Source organism: Phycodurus eques, chromosome 20 (genome assembly GCF_024500275.1).
Source record: "Phycodurus eques isolate BA_2022a chromosome 20, UOR_Pequ_1.1, whole genome shotgun sequence".
NCBI lineage: Eukaryota > Metazoa > Chordata > Actinopteri > Syngnathiformes > Syngnathidae > Phycodurus > Phycodurus eques.
In genome coordinates this window covers 12189929-12207043 of record NC_084544.1, presented here as the reverse complement: position 1 = coordinate 12207043, position 17115 = coordinate 12189929, and the positions used below count along the sequence as shown (strand labels likewise).

The 17115-nt window shown below is 37.7% G+C and overlaps 2 protein-coding genes across 2 annotated transcripts in view; both read right to left on the bottom strand.

Moving 5' to 3' along the window:
• The window catches only part of LOC133395539 (zymogen granule membrane protein 16-like), a 54727-nt gene that overhangs the window by 7728 nt on the left and 29884 nt on the right, over positions 1–17115 (bottom strand). The gene's annotated exons all lie outside the window — the stretch shown is intronic.
• Positions 8911–17115, bottom strand: part of angpt1 (angiopoietin 1) — a 48750-nt gene continuing 40545 nt past the window's right edge. The window contains exons 8-9 of the mRNA XM_061664535.1: positions 13857–13987; positions 8911–9077 (exon numbers count right to left, since the gene is read on the bottom strand). Coding sequence (XP_061520519.1) covers positions 8914–9077; positions 13857–13987 — 295 coding nt within the window. The 3' untranslated portion in view covers positions 8911–8913. The remainder of the gene's footprint in view (positions 9078–13856; positions 13988–17115) is intronic.

Genomic DNA, 17115 nt, shown 5'->3' with positions numbered 1-17115 from the left:
TGAGGAGCAGAGACGTAAGCATTTTAAATCACATAGGAATTTAAGAGGAAAGAAAAAACACCCTTGCCCAGAAAAAGAAAGTGGTATGTGGAGCCGATGAGGACCCCCTGCTAACGCATGAACCGGTTTTATCTTGCAATGCAATTTAGATCACAGTTCATTCGAAGAGAGCAGGAAAGAAACAGGAATTAATGCACAAGTAACATACTTTGTGCATTCTAAGAAAATAAAGTTCAACACTTTTAGTGTAGGTGCTAATTTTCATGGGATTATACTGTAGGTGGATTTCTAATCCGTGTTTGTACAGGAGACTGGATCTTATAAAGAGATTTTGGCCCAGGCGAACGCACACAGTTGCAGCTGTGGCCAGTCCGTCATGGAGGATAGAAGTGACTCATCAGCCATTAAACGGGCAAAAAGTCGTTTTTTTTTCAAGTTGAGATATATTTTGTGCGACGTATGGTGCTCCTACACAACTCCACAGTTGTGACGTAATAAATATAACAAAATATAACCACTAATTATAACAAAAAAAATATATGGTGTGCTTTTCAGCACCATTGTGTCAAACCGTCTTTTTTTTGTGGTATTTTCACATAGTCCAGGTTGATATTTCACATTCCATAAAGCTCACCTAAGATGTTGATGTCATTTTTTCGTGATGAGATCCCCTGCGTGCAAGTCCTAGACTTCCTTGTTGCAAGAAGTCCCAAACGAAACTGCCAAAAATAGAAAGATAAGAAAGATATAAAGATGTTAAAGCCAATTCAATAGCCTCTTCTGCAGCATAGGGGTGGGGGATGAATAGTCGAGTGATTCCCCTTCAACCCATTCTACACAACTGCACCATTGCAAACTGCAACTTCAATAATAAACATACAGTTAGATTACTCTGTTTTATTATTGATTAAAAAAATAAATATTCATAGGATTTTGTTACACTGTTAAGATAACCGAATGTGTCATTTTGCTTTTGTGCTGTATGAGTTCATGATAGTTGCAATAATCACTGCAGTTATTAATTTCGTATAACAAGGTGCACAGCTCACAGGGGTAAAGTGACAAAAGTGAGCAGTTACAATAACATGTCAACATGTTAAAAATTGGGTAGTAAAGCCTACAATATAGACATGCTTGATAATTGAATTTGAATTAAACTTGTCAGAGTGTATTGAAAAAAATACATTTTAATTGCTACTATCATTAAACATGGTAGTACTCTTTTATTAGTTTTCCAGGCACAAAACAATGGTCTGAGGTCATGGCTTTTCCTTTCTGTTCTTTTTTCAAACAACAAGCTTTGGAATGTATTTGAACAAGTACAATGAAGCGACGATAACGTTTTTCTTTGAACAAACATTTCTCAGTAATTCCCCCAAACATTTTGGAGTAATGTGAAAATAGTTATAGTTACGATTAAGGACACATCACACCCTTTGTGATCGGAAATAATAACATCATCACATTTGAAACATGTTTCCTGTACATTGTGAAATAAAAACTAAAAGGAGTTTTTATCTTTTCTTTATTTTCTTACAAGCCACTGAGGCTTTTTTAATAAGGCAATGTAAATGATATTCCACAGAAACGGACCGATTATTGAATCCTATTTATGCGGTATTAGTTCAATTTAAGTATATTTTCAGAGCATGCACACTGTGAGGATAGATTTTCACCAGCAGAGTTCACTGTAGACTCGGTTGGGGATCAGTACGCCTGTTATGGTAAGATTCTCTTCAGATATATACTGGAGAACAGACATCGGCTTTTAAACACGTTAACTTTTACAGGTCAACTCAATTTGACCCTTAAACCTTTGAATGTGCATGTCCAACTGTTCAATGTTTCAGTACTCACCCCCCCCCCCCTCCCATAAACATTCATTCAGACAGCTGGCCGCTGAGCTTTGAGTGTCACATACTGTTAGCTTTTCTGTTCAGCTCCTTGTTAGAGAACAGCAAGTTGTGCAAAAAGTACCGAAAAATTAAACAAACATGCATTCAAAAAAGGTCAAATTACGTTGACCCGTAAATGTTATCGTGCATTATAGGTTTACCCTGACATTAAACCCAAAATCATAATTTGCAGGGTTTTTTAAATTGTATTTTGTCCTAATATAGGTAGAGTTTTAGGAAATCTTTGGTCTAAAAAGGATTAATTCTGGTTGTGTCTGCAGGCAGATAGTAAACCAGTGCATATACTGTATGCTAGCTGGGTGATTTCGGTCAACTGGACTGGGTGGTCTGAGGAGGCTCAAATCTGGACACAATGCACCTGTCTTCCTTGGTGTGCATCAACATCTGCACTCTTGCTGCTGCTTTGTTTACTTTATGCCGCTTGTTTCCGGATTGTTTTGTTTGGCGAGCTGTTTTGCAACAAAAATGTATGAATTGGCCTGGAACGCATCTGTGAACATCCCTTGTGTGCACACCTCTGAGACCTTGTTAATCATAATCCTACACAATTTTCTGCAGTTCTGCAATTTCTTCTCAGCTACAACACACACCAGCTATCGCAATGTATGCTGGGACTTGTAGTACCAGTTGTGTGTGCATTTCTAGGGTACACTAACTGGCGAGTTCCAACAAAAACATTACGGTCCAAATGCAAGTACATTACTCTTTGTCAGCTCTTTAGATGTAGAAGCTAGTGTATGAAAATAATCATAAAATAATGTATGTTATGACTACTTCCCAGGCAGAACTTAGCAAGTTTGCCTCACAGTTCTGATGTGTGGGGTAAGAATGTCAATTGCGGCTTCCCTGTGTGGAGTTTGCATAATTGCATGCTTGTCAGGCAAATCCAGTTTACACCCACATTCTCAAAACATGCATGTTATGGGCATCGAAGACTAAATTGAACGTAGGTGTGTACGGTTGTTTGTCTATATGTGCCCTGCGATACTTTCATTTGCAGTATTTTTAAGATTGAGAAGAAGAAATGTATGGGTGCTTTAGTGCCCCTAAAACTGGGTTGAAATTCTACACAAAAATCAGGTTTTAATTCAACACAGCGTGGCTTCATGTTGCCTTGAACGTTCTGTAAAGCTGACGTCAGCAAGCAAAAGTAAACTTCTGTATTATTCACGTATAAAGAAGTGACCTTTGTATTGTTTGGTGCTCAAAAATAGGGATTAGGATCTTGGACAAATTAAATCAAGTCCAAAATATGGGTCAGAGAGGACTAACCAAGAGTCATGGTCACCAGTTAGGAGTCCAACAAGAGGACAAAGAGCATTACTGAAACCAGATGCACTCATTAGACATCGAGGGACAGTTAAAAGTTCCTGGTTTAGATTTATATGACAGCCCGCATGACAGTGTTTTACATTATGAAGAGCGTGGAAGCCGAAGAGGAAGGAATATGATAAAACAAAAGCATTTTAGAGTGGCAAGTGTTTACAGTTGTAGAAGGTTTAAATATTGCTGTTTAATGTCCGAAATCTTCCCCTGTGTCACTGATAACTGCTTGATGGTTTCAAGCATGACTCAGAGTCCACCATCTTTAGTGGCAATGCTGAAACACATCAGCACCGACGGACTCATGTTAATGCCAGAAAGCAAATGGCAAAGAGAGTAATAATAGAACAATATTTGCTTTGGGTGGAGGCGTTGTCACATTCACTAATGAACATTAATGACAAAATGCAGCCAAGGCCAATGGCAATTGGGAATTCCATTTGCTCTTACTGTAATGCATTGACTTCATGTCATATATCAAATTATTCAACAAATGTTGCCCGGCTGATTCGTGTAATTTGTTCCAAGTATATCTAACATTTAAACTGCTGACCATGGCCCAAGTCAACAGAGCTTTCCCCTAGCGAGGATGCTATATTTATCGGCAGACAAAGGTCTTTGTGGGTTCAACATTTAAGGCCGATTGATTCGCTGACAATCTACCCAAAGAAGTGAGTGTTTAGTTTGAAAACAATAACAAATCAATCTTCACAAGGAAAGTACAGATACATTTAACGCTTTAAAAACATTGTTTTACAAAGAATTCTCTGGCCGTCTATCCTTCCAAGAAGAGACTTTAAATCCGTTTGCGTGAGCTTCGCTGCAAGCTCACATCACACTTTCATAGGCACAACGTAATGAGATCCAAAATAACAGTGGTATGAATAAAATTGGCCCTCGGGAGAGCAAAGGCCACAACCCCGCCTGGCAAGCATAATTTGGAACTTCATATATACCACAAGATCAAAGAAACATACAACTCAAGTACATGTTAAAAAATGCCTTCAAAACTAAATAGGGGTTTCCTTGGATCGCAACATTCATATAAACGTAACTACAAAATGCAGTCCTTTATTTCGGGTAACATCGGTATTAACGATCAGAGATAATACATGTAAGCTTTTTACACACACACAAAAGAACACAGTTAAATCTTGCTTACCAGTTTGCAATTCATATGCTCGCAACTCTAAAGTAGTAAACTGGTGATTATACTCGGTTATATTATTTTATATCAAAACCAAAACAGTTAGCTGCTAAAGGGCTGATGATCTTCTCCTCTGGCAAAATCAAGTCTTACGGTCTTTAACACAGGTGTGTCAAACATACGCCCCGTGGGCCAAAACCGGTCCGCTAGGGGGCACAATCTGGCCCACAGGATGAATTTGAAAGTGAAAACATACAAAAGACATTATGGTGGTGGGGACTAAGGATAATTTTGAGAATGATTGCGCTCCTGTAAGAAATTAAATGGTAATAATTCCTAGGTCTTCATAAATTGATTCAATTTTAAAGTGCAATGCAATATTTTGCAGTTCCAAATACCTGTGACTGAAAGTTTTGTGCCTTAAAATACAATCACTGTAATCAGTTATTGGAATTTGAAGAGAGCAGGAAAGAAACAAGCATTGATGCACAAGTAACATACTTGTTACTAACATATTGTGTGCGTTCTAAGAAAATGATGGTGAACACTTTTAAAGTAGGTGGTAATTTTCATGGGATTATACTGTTGGTGGATTTTTAATTATACCAACATTATTGATGACAAGTTAAAGCAAAATATTCTCAAGAAATCCGAGGTTGTTTTGTAAAATGATTCAAATAAAAATCATTAAATATAAAATGTTTCCTAATGTATTTGACTTGGTTTGCATTCAAACAGAGGGGAAAACGTATTTATTATGAAATCAGGTATGCTAAGATTTTAGTGGTCCTGGCCCATTTAACATCAAATTAGCTACAATGAGTTTGACACCCCTTGGTGTAATTCCATTTCACATGCCATAAATTGTACTTTCATAAGGTATTTTATACTGTTAACGTGAACGTTTTATTTTCATTTTCAAGTATGCCCGTTGTCTTATCGTAGGATTCAGCGGCTCAAAGTGTCCAAACAACTAACTGCGGTACTAGAGTATATTGTGCTATATTACATCTGGTCAAATTCCAATACAGTAAACCTCTATATCGCGGTTTACCAATTGAGGGTTGAGTGCATGGCAGATTTTCTAAAATCATAATTACACTGATAATTCACTATATCGCGGGATTTAAAAAAAAAAAAAAAAAAAAAAAAAGATTTATTAATTTTTTTTACATAAGATACAGTGCATGAGATCGTGTGAGATCGGTGCGCTATTGACTGATGGATGGCAGCTGTCCTCTATCCTGGGCTGTGATTGGCTCATCGAAGCGTCATCAAACGAGTCTCGCAGGAGTTAAGGAATTACGACATCTTGCGGTTAAAAGGTCTCTGTATGTATCTCTCTTGTCCATTTCAAATCTACATGTGATCGCCGCTCGTACTGTTGTTACTCCGGTGTGGAGTGCTTCTGAAACTTCAAGCTTATACTTTATTTCAAGCCCTAAGATGCCACCAAAACATTCTGTGCCTTCTAAGAGGTAATCCATTTGCAGAAATGCAGCGAGGGCTGTAAATGCACATGGAGGGGAAAGTTGAGAAGCAGTTATTGGTATGTCGTCTCTTGACACCAACAAAGGCCAAATGTTTGTTTGCCAATTTGTACGGAGGCTCTTGACACTCCCCTGCCTCAGCCACTATTGAACACATTCCGGCGAGGGTGTCGGGTCAGTACCGGTGGTGACGGGCACATAGTAGTTTGCAGGCCCTAGTAGTTTGTTTAACCTCTGATTAGGCTCTGGAATCTCAACTATGAAGAGGCACTACAGGTCCTGACAGCATTTTTTGGCACTTTGGCAATCTGTCATTGGTTCCATCACATACGTGAAACAATTGAAACTCCACTATATGTGCAGTGAGGAAATGATCTTTGCACCATCTGGTTTGACCAGAAAAAAACAAAACAATAACTATTTGACATCTATCATCGAAAGTATGCTGTATAGGAAGTTCAGGGCAGCAGGGTGATCGAGCGAGAGTCAAGGAAATTGTTATCAAATTTATTTTTACTATTGTTATTTTGTCTGTACTGCATTTCATACAAATGTATTTGCTGCAAATAAAATGTTCTTAAAATTATTAGCTGAAAATTGTGTATCGTAAAATCGTGTTGTTTTGTCTGATGGTAAAGTATCGGTGCACTTATGCAATGCACCCTCGCTGATGAGCTGGACATTTTAATCTGACGTGAATCTCACAGTTTGGCCTCTACGTTCTTCCAACCTTTCATATGCATTTATCTCAAAATAAAAATATTCTATATTACATTCGTACATTGTGTTTGTTGTAACATTCTACTGCTGCTCCTTATTTATTATTTTTTTTTTATGTATGAAGGACAAAAACAACACACCACCACCAAGGATTGGGGTGTATTTGTTAATGAAGGTTGTCAACATTTTCAGAATATGGTTGACAAGCCAACATGGTTGGGTAATAGCTAGCATGCCTGCCCTTTCCCTCACGTTCCAAAAACATGTATTTTAAGTTAAAAAAGGAGTACGTATTTTTATATTTTATTTACGATCAATAAAAGGTGAAGGAAACACAAATAGGGAAGTCACATCTCACCATTTAACGTTAACATATATAACATACACTTGATGCCCGTACCTTGTAAAGAGTCCTTAAATTTGGCATTTAAAAAAAATAAATAAATAACACCATTGAAATTATGCATTTGGACGCATGAATGAGTGAGAGCCCACACTATGAAACTTTAGACACAAGTGCATCATCACAATAAATGTAAAAAAAAAGTCCAGTTCAAGAGAGAGGATAATAATCTTAGTGCATCACATTTTATTTGATATCAACACAACACTGACCACATGATACAAAAGATGTTTAAATAAATCAGCAAATCTACAGTTTAATGAGGTAAAAGCAGAGTTATCAGTGGCACACTTCTCTAGTGTTATCTTCATTTTGTTAATCCGACAGAATAAAATAGCTTTCCTTGGGAAAGCTGATTTATATACAAACACATTCAATGATCTAAATGTTATTCGAACGAGTCAATGGTAGCTTTACAAGTTCGAGATACACCAAATGCGTATTCCTCTCTTCCTTCATGCGTCCTCCAGGAATCCTCCAACACATTCTGCTGTCGTAAGGTAAATGTTATGAAATGCTCGTTCGTGTGAATAATTTGCTGGCACAATGACTTTACATGCCTCATATCCGACCCAAGGAGCATGACTGGAAAACAGAAAGTCTGAATTTAGATGAAGTTTCATGCTGACGTCTCCAAAAATACGTTTTCTTTTGTTTTTCCTGTTAACAGTTTACATTATGATGATACAGGACAGATGTATTGACCATCACATACCTGTTAGATTTGCAAACAAGGTAACCAGCTTAATATAAGCCCTTATAGTTTTAGAATGGTGAATGTCCCAGTCCTGCAGTGGAGTAGTAGCGCAGGTCTCAATATACACGTGACTTCATTATGCAAATGTATATTTTCTTCGTTTTATGCAGATCTAAAAGCAACGTTTTCCACATTTAATGCTTTTGTCTCGTTGACACTGTCATCAGTATAATCAGTGTAATCAGTGTTACAATACAAAAATCAAACTGAACAGATTGAACATTTCTCTTCGGTTAGATGAGTTTGGTCATCCATCCAGAAGTATTTTAGCTAATAATGGTATTACCCAATGCAAATATAGCAAGTCTTCAGCGATACAGTCAAACAGTGGATGGTCTCGGACTTGATTTAGGTTTTTGTTTTTGTGGGAAAATTTTACATTCACTCGTTTTTACTCCCCCTTTTTTTCAGTATGGATATAATACGCCATAGAATCCATGTATGGATGGGACTAGTCATTCATTTTTCAAGTGGCTCCATTCCACGATTTAATTCCATAACATATCAAGTCTAAAAACAATCAGCAATGTGTCACCATTGAATATCATCATTAATAAAATAAAGGTCAGCTGAAAACCGAGTGTGCTTCTCAATCATAATGCACATATACTGTAGATTCAGAATACACCGTACTGTAGTAAAGACATTCATGTGATGGTGGATATTTGCATACAGTTGTCATAAGAGATGAATACTTAAAAACATAAGAATTATAACATTTAAGCCACTTTTCTGTGAGCAACAATTTAATACAAAAAGACAAATATGTGAGTTGTGTCCCTCAGAGCATAAAAGATCAGTTCTGTCCTGCAGTTTGTGAGTCCTCGCTGCTCTGTTATCCATCACTCCATCATATTCAGAACGTCCTCATTCTTACAAATTGGAAGAAAAATCCTAGTTTTCTTGATGTGTGTTTTTAAAATGTGCACACATTCCCAGTGTGGGATAAAGAACACTTCACTTATGTTTTCCTTAAATAATTACAAGTGTGTTGATCTGATCAGGAGCATAAATCATGCCTTCCTCTGTTTTCCTCCCCATGGTTATTTCTCACTTCATTGCAGAGGAAAACGTTATGAAGCATAGCCGGTGAAATGAGATGAGGATAAAACTGGAAGCGTCCCTCTGTGCTAAATTGCCATTTGGAGGTTTAACGGCTAGGAGAATTCCAGCGGGCGGATCATCATGGCCGTGGCTCGTAGTGAGTAGCTGGGGCCCTTAAAGTAGTGCCACTTGATACCGTTTACCTTCCCCACATGCTGTCCTTGCACGAAGTACATGCCGTTAAGGTTGGATGGGCCGCAAGCATCGAACCACCAACCTAAAAAGAGAACATAAACACATTTCTTAAATTAGTATAATTTTTTTCTTTTTTTGCGCATTGCATAGTTTTTGATATACAATACGAACCTGGATAAGTTGGTATTCTTCCAAGAATGTTCATAATACATTTTAATAAGAATCCATCATAAAAACCTGTAAGATGGACCCACTGGAACTCTTCTGGGTTTTTATCATCCATTCCAATATGTTGGTAGATGAGTTCTCTACACAAATGTAGTTTTGTGTCATCGATTATTCAAATAAGACAGCTGTGAGATGTGCTCTGTACCAAAATATATTAGCTGTGATAGCAGGAAAAAGAATCACAACCAAGCTGATCCACATTTGATATGTGTATACTGAACACAAATCTGTGATGTCATTATCCAGAGGGTAATGATCCAGATGTGTAGGATTTTTGGCAATGTTTTAGAAAATCCCATTTATGGCCCTATCTGTAACGACTGGGGGTTTCGAGCCAGAGGGTCACAAATGCGGACAAATTAGCTGTTGGAGAGAGGCTAGGCTGCTTTCAGGCTACTGTCGCACTTGAGCAAGGCACCGTCTTCACCGCCCTAGCTCAAGAGCTGCAGCATTGATTGTGTGTCCCTTTCACTCTGACATCTCGCCTTTCGTGCCTGCATGATGTATGTGTCATCTGATCCTCTGTGTGGTGTGCAACACCAAAATAAACAGCTGAGTGTGAATTTGAATTTCCCCTTGAGCGATCGGCATGAGTATAATTAAATAAATAAAGAAATCCCAGCTGACTTTGGGCGAGAGGTGAGGTACAGTTTTTACGGTTCGGCAGCCAATTGCAGGCCGATCTCGACAAACCACCATTCAGACTCACATTCACAATTTAGTCTTCAATTACCTAACATGCACATTATAAACCTCAGAATTGTCAAACAGAAATGTTTTACAGAAACATTAATAGTGTTCTTGTCTTTAGGCTCGAAAACATAGTTGTTGGCATGTTTTTTTGAATACTGAGATATATATATATATAAAACATAATAAATAAAATGCAAATATAACTAAATAAATAATAAATAAATATAATGTAATACTAAGACAAGGAACATGGGTCTCCCATGCTGTGCCCATGCTGACACTTGTAACTATTTAACTTTTATCTGTTCAATGTGTTACTGTCACTGTGGTCGTTAGCATGCCAGTACCTGTTGGTGAACCCGTTCGGTACCTCGCTCTATTTAAAGCATAAGTATGTGTACACCAGAGATCACAGCTCGGGGCTGGCACTGGGAACTTGTATTCCACTCTCAAGGTGACACGGTTCATAATTCCTTTCTGCGATTACGAGAAATGGTGGATGTGCGGATGTGATTGTAAGAATATATTGGAGGATGAGTTTGAAACACATGAAACCGTATTTTAGATATCAGCAATGTAACATTCACGCTCTTTATCTGTGGCTTGTGAACTCTCAATTGCTGATACGGTCAGATATGGAACATATGCAAAGCATGGCATGTGTCACGCACTCCCGCCTGTGTCAGAGCTGAACACTACTTTGACATTTCACAAAGCTTGTCTGCCATCACTGGGAATGAGTTGCCCTTGTTGCTAACGCTCATCGCAGTGATTACACACACACACACACACACACACACACACACACAGACACACACACACACACACACACAACAGCATTTAAAGTGAGGGATAATTAGCTGACAAACCAGTGTATTATAGTTTTATAGTTCTGGCTTTAGGAGGAGATTCATTTGAACAAGTTTGCTTGCCAAATTCCATGTCATGTTTCGTGAGAAATGAATGAAAATGTCCGGAAACACGAGTTAGTAAATTTTTATATGGGATGATGAGCTCATTACTCAAGAGAGTACACGGTGTAACAATATGTTTGGGCTAAACATTACTTAGAGGGCGTTTGCAATAAGTCTGATAAGGGTGCTATGGTTCTGCTAACTTTGTAGTTCCTGCTGAGTAAGACAAAGATTCAGTGGTGAGAAAAATATTTGATGCTTGGCTTGTGAGTGAAAGTATCCTTTTTACATCGTGAATTGTAGTTTTGTCCATCACATTTCATTTGAGTATAGTGGTACGACTGAATTTGAATGCTTCAGAGCTTGTACAGTTCCAGAACTCAACCAAAATCATCTTGTTTATATTTGGACTTTCAACTGACGTCATGCACAATTAAGTGTGTCTTTTTCTATGACATTTTTAGGCCTTTTGTCACACTTATTCCCAAAAAGGTACCAACCTCAGGGAGGGGTGTTAAGAACAGAACAAAATAAGGGAGAAAAATATACCGAAGTCGGGTAAGAAAACAAAGTCGGGTAAGTCCCAACTCTAGTACCCGGCACTGGCCTCTATATAGTTAATAAGTGCTTTATGTTGGTGACGCTTTGATCCTCGAAGAGATTACCGTAATTTCTTGTGTATAATGCAGGGTTTCCCCCCCCAAAAAAATTGTCTAAAGTCCATAGTGTGCATTATACATAGGTATTGGGGAAATGGAAAAAGACTTCACATTTTATAAATCTAGGCCCCCATCTAGAGGTTATCAAAAAGCTGTACACTTTCATTCCTATATGCCGCCACCATCTAGAGGTTATGAGAAAGATGTACACTTTCATACTAATATGCCACCGCCACCTAGAGGTTATGCAAAAGGTGAAGCCTACACTTTCATTCCAAAATGACAGGGGTACGTATGACTGCATATATGTATAGTTGTGCTCATAAGTTTACATACCCTGAGAGAATTATTTTTTTTTTTAAACGACTGATGACTAACAACAACCATCATTAATTTCTTTAGAGTTATGTTTTGTTTAATGATAATGCTTTTCTGAAATGCTTAACAGTTTAATTTGAATCCCTTTAAAATAAAATTAAATGTGTTTCGCCTAGCCCTTCGTGTTTTCTTTAAAGAATTGTCCCCACCTTACAAATTCTGCCTGGGTAATCAAACATGAGCAAAACTGTGTGTTTTGTCATTTACAAAATAAAAGTAGGTCTGTGAATTTCAGTATTACGTGTTCAAATAAAGTGCTTAACTTCAGAATAATTATGTGAAACAAAACTAACAAAATACAGATAATTCTTCATGTTTTGATCATATGGGTAGAAGCAAAAGCATGCATTGTAAAAATGCATTCTACATAGGTAGAAGGGTTTTGCAGAATTTTTAGGTCAACTTTGGGGGTGTGTATTACACATGGCTGTGCATTATACAAATGGGAAATGTTTCAAAATAAAAACAATGTTGGAGTATTCAACCAAAGGATCCAATTTATCTCCAGGGTAAAAACCCCATAAGACTTCTCACACAGCAGAAAATACAAAAATACACTGTTTGTCTGTCTGAACATTTTAGGTCAGATAGTTCATATGGCTGCAATGTGCTCGTTTAAACCAGATTGGTGCAGTTGTCTTCACTTAGCCATTGCACTTTGACAAATTCAAAAATTAATCTAGTCTATATGGCCCTAAGTACATTTAGTGCTGTTTTTGCATACAGAATGTCCTTAAGACCATGCGAAGTTTGTTACCTCATTTATGTGGCAAAATAGTATTTTCTGTAGTTTTTTTTCTCTCACTTACATCATCTAATATAGACCCATTCTTATAACTGCAGGCCCTAAATTAAGTACTGTGTGCACTGCTGGATTTAGACCAGTCCTGAGTCAGGTAACCTTGGACCCTGGCAACTTGCAATTAATCATTCGGAACCAGAGTGTTCTCCGCTCAATAAATGACACCTCCTTTTATTTTAACATAATCACAATGACATATGGCAACACCAATGGGAAAGTCAGCTTTCATAAATGGCTGATTAGTTGTTAGAAAGCAGCAAAAAAGCAGCAAGGGTTGCTGGGCTCCACTTTCAAGCCAGGAGAAGTGGTGTCATTTTAATCACGCTGACTTTTGGTGCAGCGCCTGAGCATTTTTATATTGTGCTCATTTTCCAACCACATTGCATTTGGGAGAGCATGCAGAATGTGGCTTAATAGGTGTGGATAGATATAACAGTATATACTGCAACATTAGCCCATTGTATGTATTGCAGGAAGAGGTTCAGCTTGGTCAGACATGAACTAATGTGGTATGGACATTGTGGCCTGCTTATGAAGCTGAACATGGAATCATTGTTTTTTGGCTCCGGAACGAAACCTCTTTTTTTCCTTTGTCCAAGATGAAGACTTTCCAAAATTGGAGACAGAAGAGTTTTTTGCCTTTTACATTGTGTTCATTGTTTTGTTCAATTCATTTGAAATATCAATTCCCATATACAGTGTATGATTCCCCCCTTTCCTCAATTCACCATTGTTGTTAGTGGGCCTTTATCATTGGATCAAATTGCTTTCGGCTCAGTGTTTTATTTTTTACTATTGAGATTTAGTAATTTTTACGCTTTTATGACAATCGATAATGTTAAAAGATGATTAAGGGCGTCTGCATCACAAATCAGCTTTGAAATTTGCAATACACCTTTGTCATACGCCATAAAATACTTGATACAACTTTACATTTCATGATTAACAGTCTTATTTTGACATGTATCATCTTAAGCAAGTGATTTTATACGTACAGTATATATTTGTGTTATATTCTGTCTTTCGCTGCTTGTCTTGTTGTCCCGTTTATTAACTTCACATCCCAGAAAATGCTTCAGTATGTGAAGGAACCCAAAGATGATTTAAAAGTAATCACGTTAGTTAAAGCAACATGTGTCTACTGTTTTGCATGAAGTTAAAATGTCATTATGTGGAACTGCACTCACCACCAGTGAACATGAGGGCGCACTTGCACATGCAGTTGTCATTGTCCATGTCCTTGGTGCTGAAGTCTGCGCCATGGATCACTAGACTGCTCTGTCTGCCTGCTGTCCCACTGTGGCTTTTCAGGAATAGCCTGAAAGACATCAGGAGGTGGGAGGCCGGACATAAAAACACATCAGTGTGAGGTAGAGAGAAGAGGAGTGTGAGTGACGGACGGCAATAAAGACACAACATGCTGCAGGAGATATCTCCTGAGAGATATTTTTGTTGTTGTGATTGAGCTTATGAAGAACACCTGTAAAAACATTAGAAAGACTGACTGGATATAAAATGACAACTCGAAGGACACTGGAAGCAGATGTTAAATTTAAGAAGAAAATGCCGTTTTATGGAGTGTTCATCAGATCTTATCCAATTGTTGCTACTGGAATCAGCCCGGTGTTTTTATGTGTGAGCCATTCACCAGAAAGAAAGAGAGAAAACAATAATCATGCCATCAAGATGGAAGTCAGAGGGCATGAAAGGACATGACCAGTCTTAGGAAAGTACAATAATTCTGAAGTTTGTATCACAAACTGATCTTAAAATGGAGTTCCCTGACTTCAGTCAGACTTCATCTCAACATGAAGTCAACCTTGCAACCTCTTTATCTCATTATTCCCAATGAGTAACAAATGAGATGCATGAGAGTTTCTGTTTGTTTGTTTTGTTTCCATTTTTATGTATGACAGTTGATGACCACAGTGAATGTAAAAGTAATATTGCAGTAAGTTTGAATACCTCAGTGACTCCTTTTAGCAAAGAGAGTCATGTAGCTTAAGACTCCTATATTTATACAGCTGTGTAAAAGATTGATCTGTAGAAAGAGGAGGAGTAAAAGGAGTAGAAAAAAAGAGAACTGTTGGCCATCAAAACAATTAATATAGTGATCCAGTGGAAGGATAAAGGTCTTTTATATTTTTTGAAGTTGTTCACCAAGAGGGGGACACAGAGTTCTGATACATACCAAATAATTATCAAGGGAACATTGTTTTTTTTTTCCTGGCCAACATTCAAGAAAATAGTATGCAAGCATCCAAACAATGCAGTCTAGCAGGCCGGAGATAGCTTTGAAATTATATTTTGGTTGATAACATACCAACTCACTTACGAGTAGAATGGCCAGTCAGTCCTAATTCCAAGCAACAAAACATGTTGTGTCAAGGATCAGGTCTGCTACTACTCTGATAAAGGCCAGACTTACACTTTTAACTCTTTAGTTTCCATTTTACAAAGGCGTTGTGAGATCTGTTGCACTCACAAATTGCCAAGACACATCATCAAGAAGGATTTTCAGCATGACACTTTGACAGGCAGCTTGAAATAGTATGGGTCTGTGTTTACTGGGTGACCAGCATATTTACCAGACCAACATCTACGAAGTGAACAGACATCTGCTGTCTGCTATGCTTCCTGTCAGGTTATCTTCTGTGCACAATTGGTAGTAGAATCATCTAAAGATGGGCCAAGTCATAAAACCAAGCGACAAAAGATAAAGATAAGGAACAATATATGAGACAGGAACAACATATTCATAGTAATCCAGTTCTATGCCGTCTATCCCCGTCTAGAACAAAGCAAAAACATTTTAAAAAACAGGTGGACAGTGTGTCTACAATGTCCGATATGGTCCTGGTTTACTTAGCGTTCACATTGTCATTATCATCAGTTGACTAAAAGTGGCGTACCAGACGCTTGATTTGTGTCTTTGGATCATGCAGTGTTCACACTTGAGGCGGTGTGAAGCGAACAGGCGGTCTCGGCCACTTGTTTGGTCACAAGACACACCTGAAACGAATCGTACCCGTGTGCCAAATTATTATCCATCATACCAATGAAGAGAAGACCTGCTCGAACCAGATGCATCACTATGCGCATAGAAACTGAAGACTTGTTTCCAAAGCAGCTACTTACAACGTGTAGCTACGTCACCATTGTACCATTTAACAATTCATTTACCTGCTTGATCGGATTACGGTCTGATCGCGCTCTCACGACAATCAAACCAAAGCGTGCCTTGCTTGCAACAGTATCAATATCAAGACTGTTAGATTGACTGTGCTCACCGTGATCATTGGGAAAAAAAGCATTTTCTTTAGGTTCTGGCCATCTAATTGTAAGTCATTCCAAATTTCTTTGAAGTTTGAGTGCAATCTATATACATATTTACCAAGTGTCAAGAAAGTATTTTCACTTGTAGATCAAGTGCTATCAAAGTTATACACCCCAGTCAACAAGAGAAACAGAGGAGGAATCAGATATCGGCGAATTGTTTGTCTGACACCATTTCCAAGTGAAACTAGGTCACGGTGATTGACATCATGCTGGATTATAAAACCATGATCATCAAACTGAACTGAATACTAACTAAATAAAGAAAAATAACATTGGTGCACAAAGGCTGTTGTTTGAATTATTTCCAATATTTATTGGAAACAAGCTTATGTGCACATATATATCTCATGAAGTATAACCATCAAATATTTTGAAATTTATAAATATTAAAAACTCATTCACATTTTCCTCAGTGGAGGTGCACTTAATAATTCAATGTAGAGAAGTATGTTGTTTCTCCTAACACACAAGAGAAACGTGTTGAATTACACCAGCGCAAGATGGGATTGACATGGGGCCCCAGATCTCCTAACATGTGCTCTATTACTATGAACAGAGGTTATTGCTGTCATATAGCAACCTTAGGAAGGCCAATCCAAGCAATAACCTGCACAAAGTTCATATGACTCTGAAACTTTGTTGAAAAGCAAACCACAGTGCAATAAACAATATCTTTCTTCCTGCGATTTCTCACAGCCTTCAAATGAAACACTTTTTAGAAACTACTTTTCTTTCCATAATTTGGTAAGATATGGCCAAGTGTGCGCAGATTTTTTATATTGGTAAACAATCAACAAACAGTCACGTAAGCATTCAGAACCTGCTTTGACAATCCAATGAGGAGTCTACCAGTCAACCATTAATGCATTAGACAATTTTCAGCCTTTTAATTATGTTTAAAATAAACATTAATTAATATTATGCCTTAAAACTAAGCACTTTTAAAAACATCAAAAAAGTATCATTTTTATTCTGTACAAAATCAGTAAACATATATAAAATGTAGGTCACCTTTCCGGAGAATGGAGCAGCTTCACCCACTCATCAACTTGAATGCACAATTGCAATTTACGTAGTGTGAACTTGTAAGAGAACAATTGCACTGAA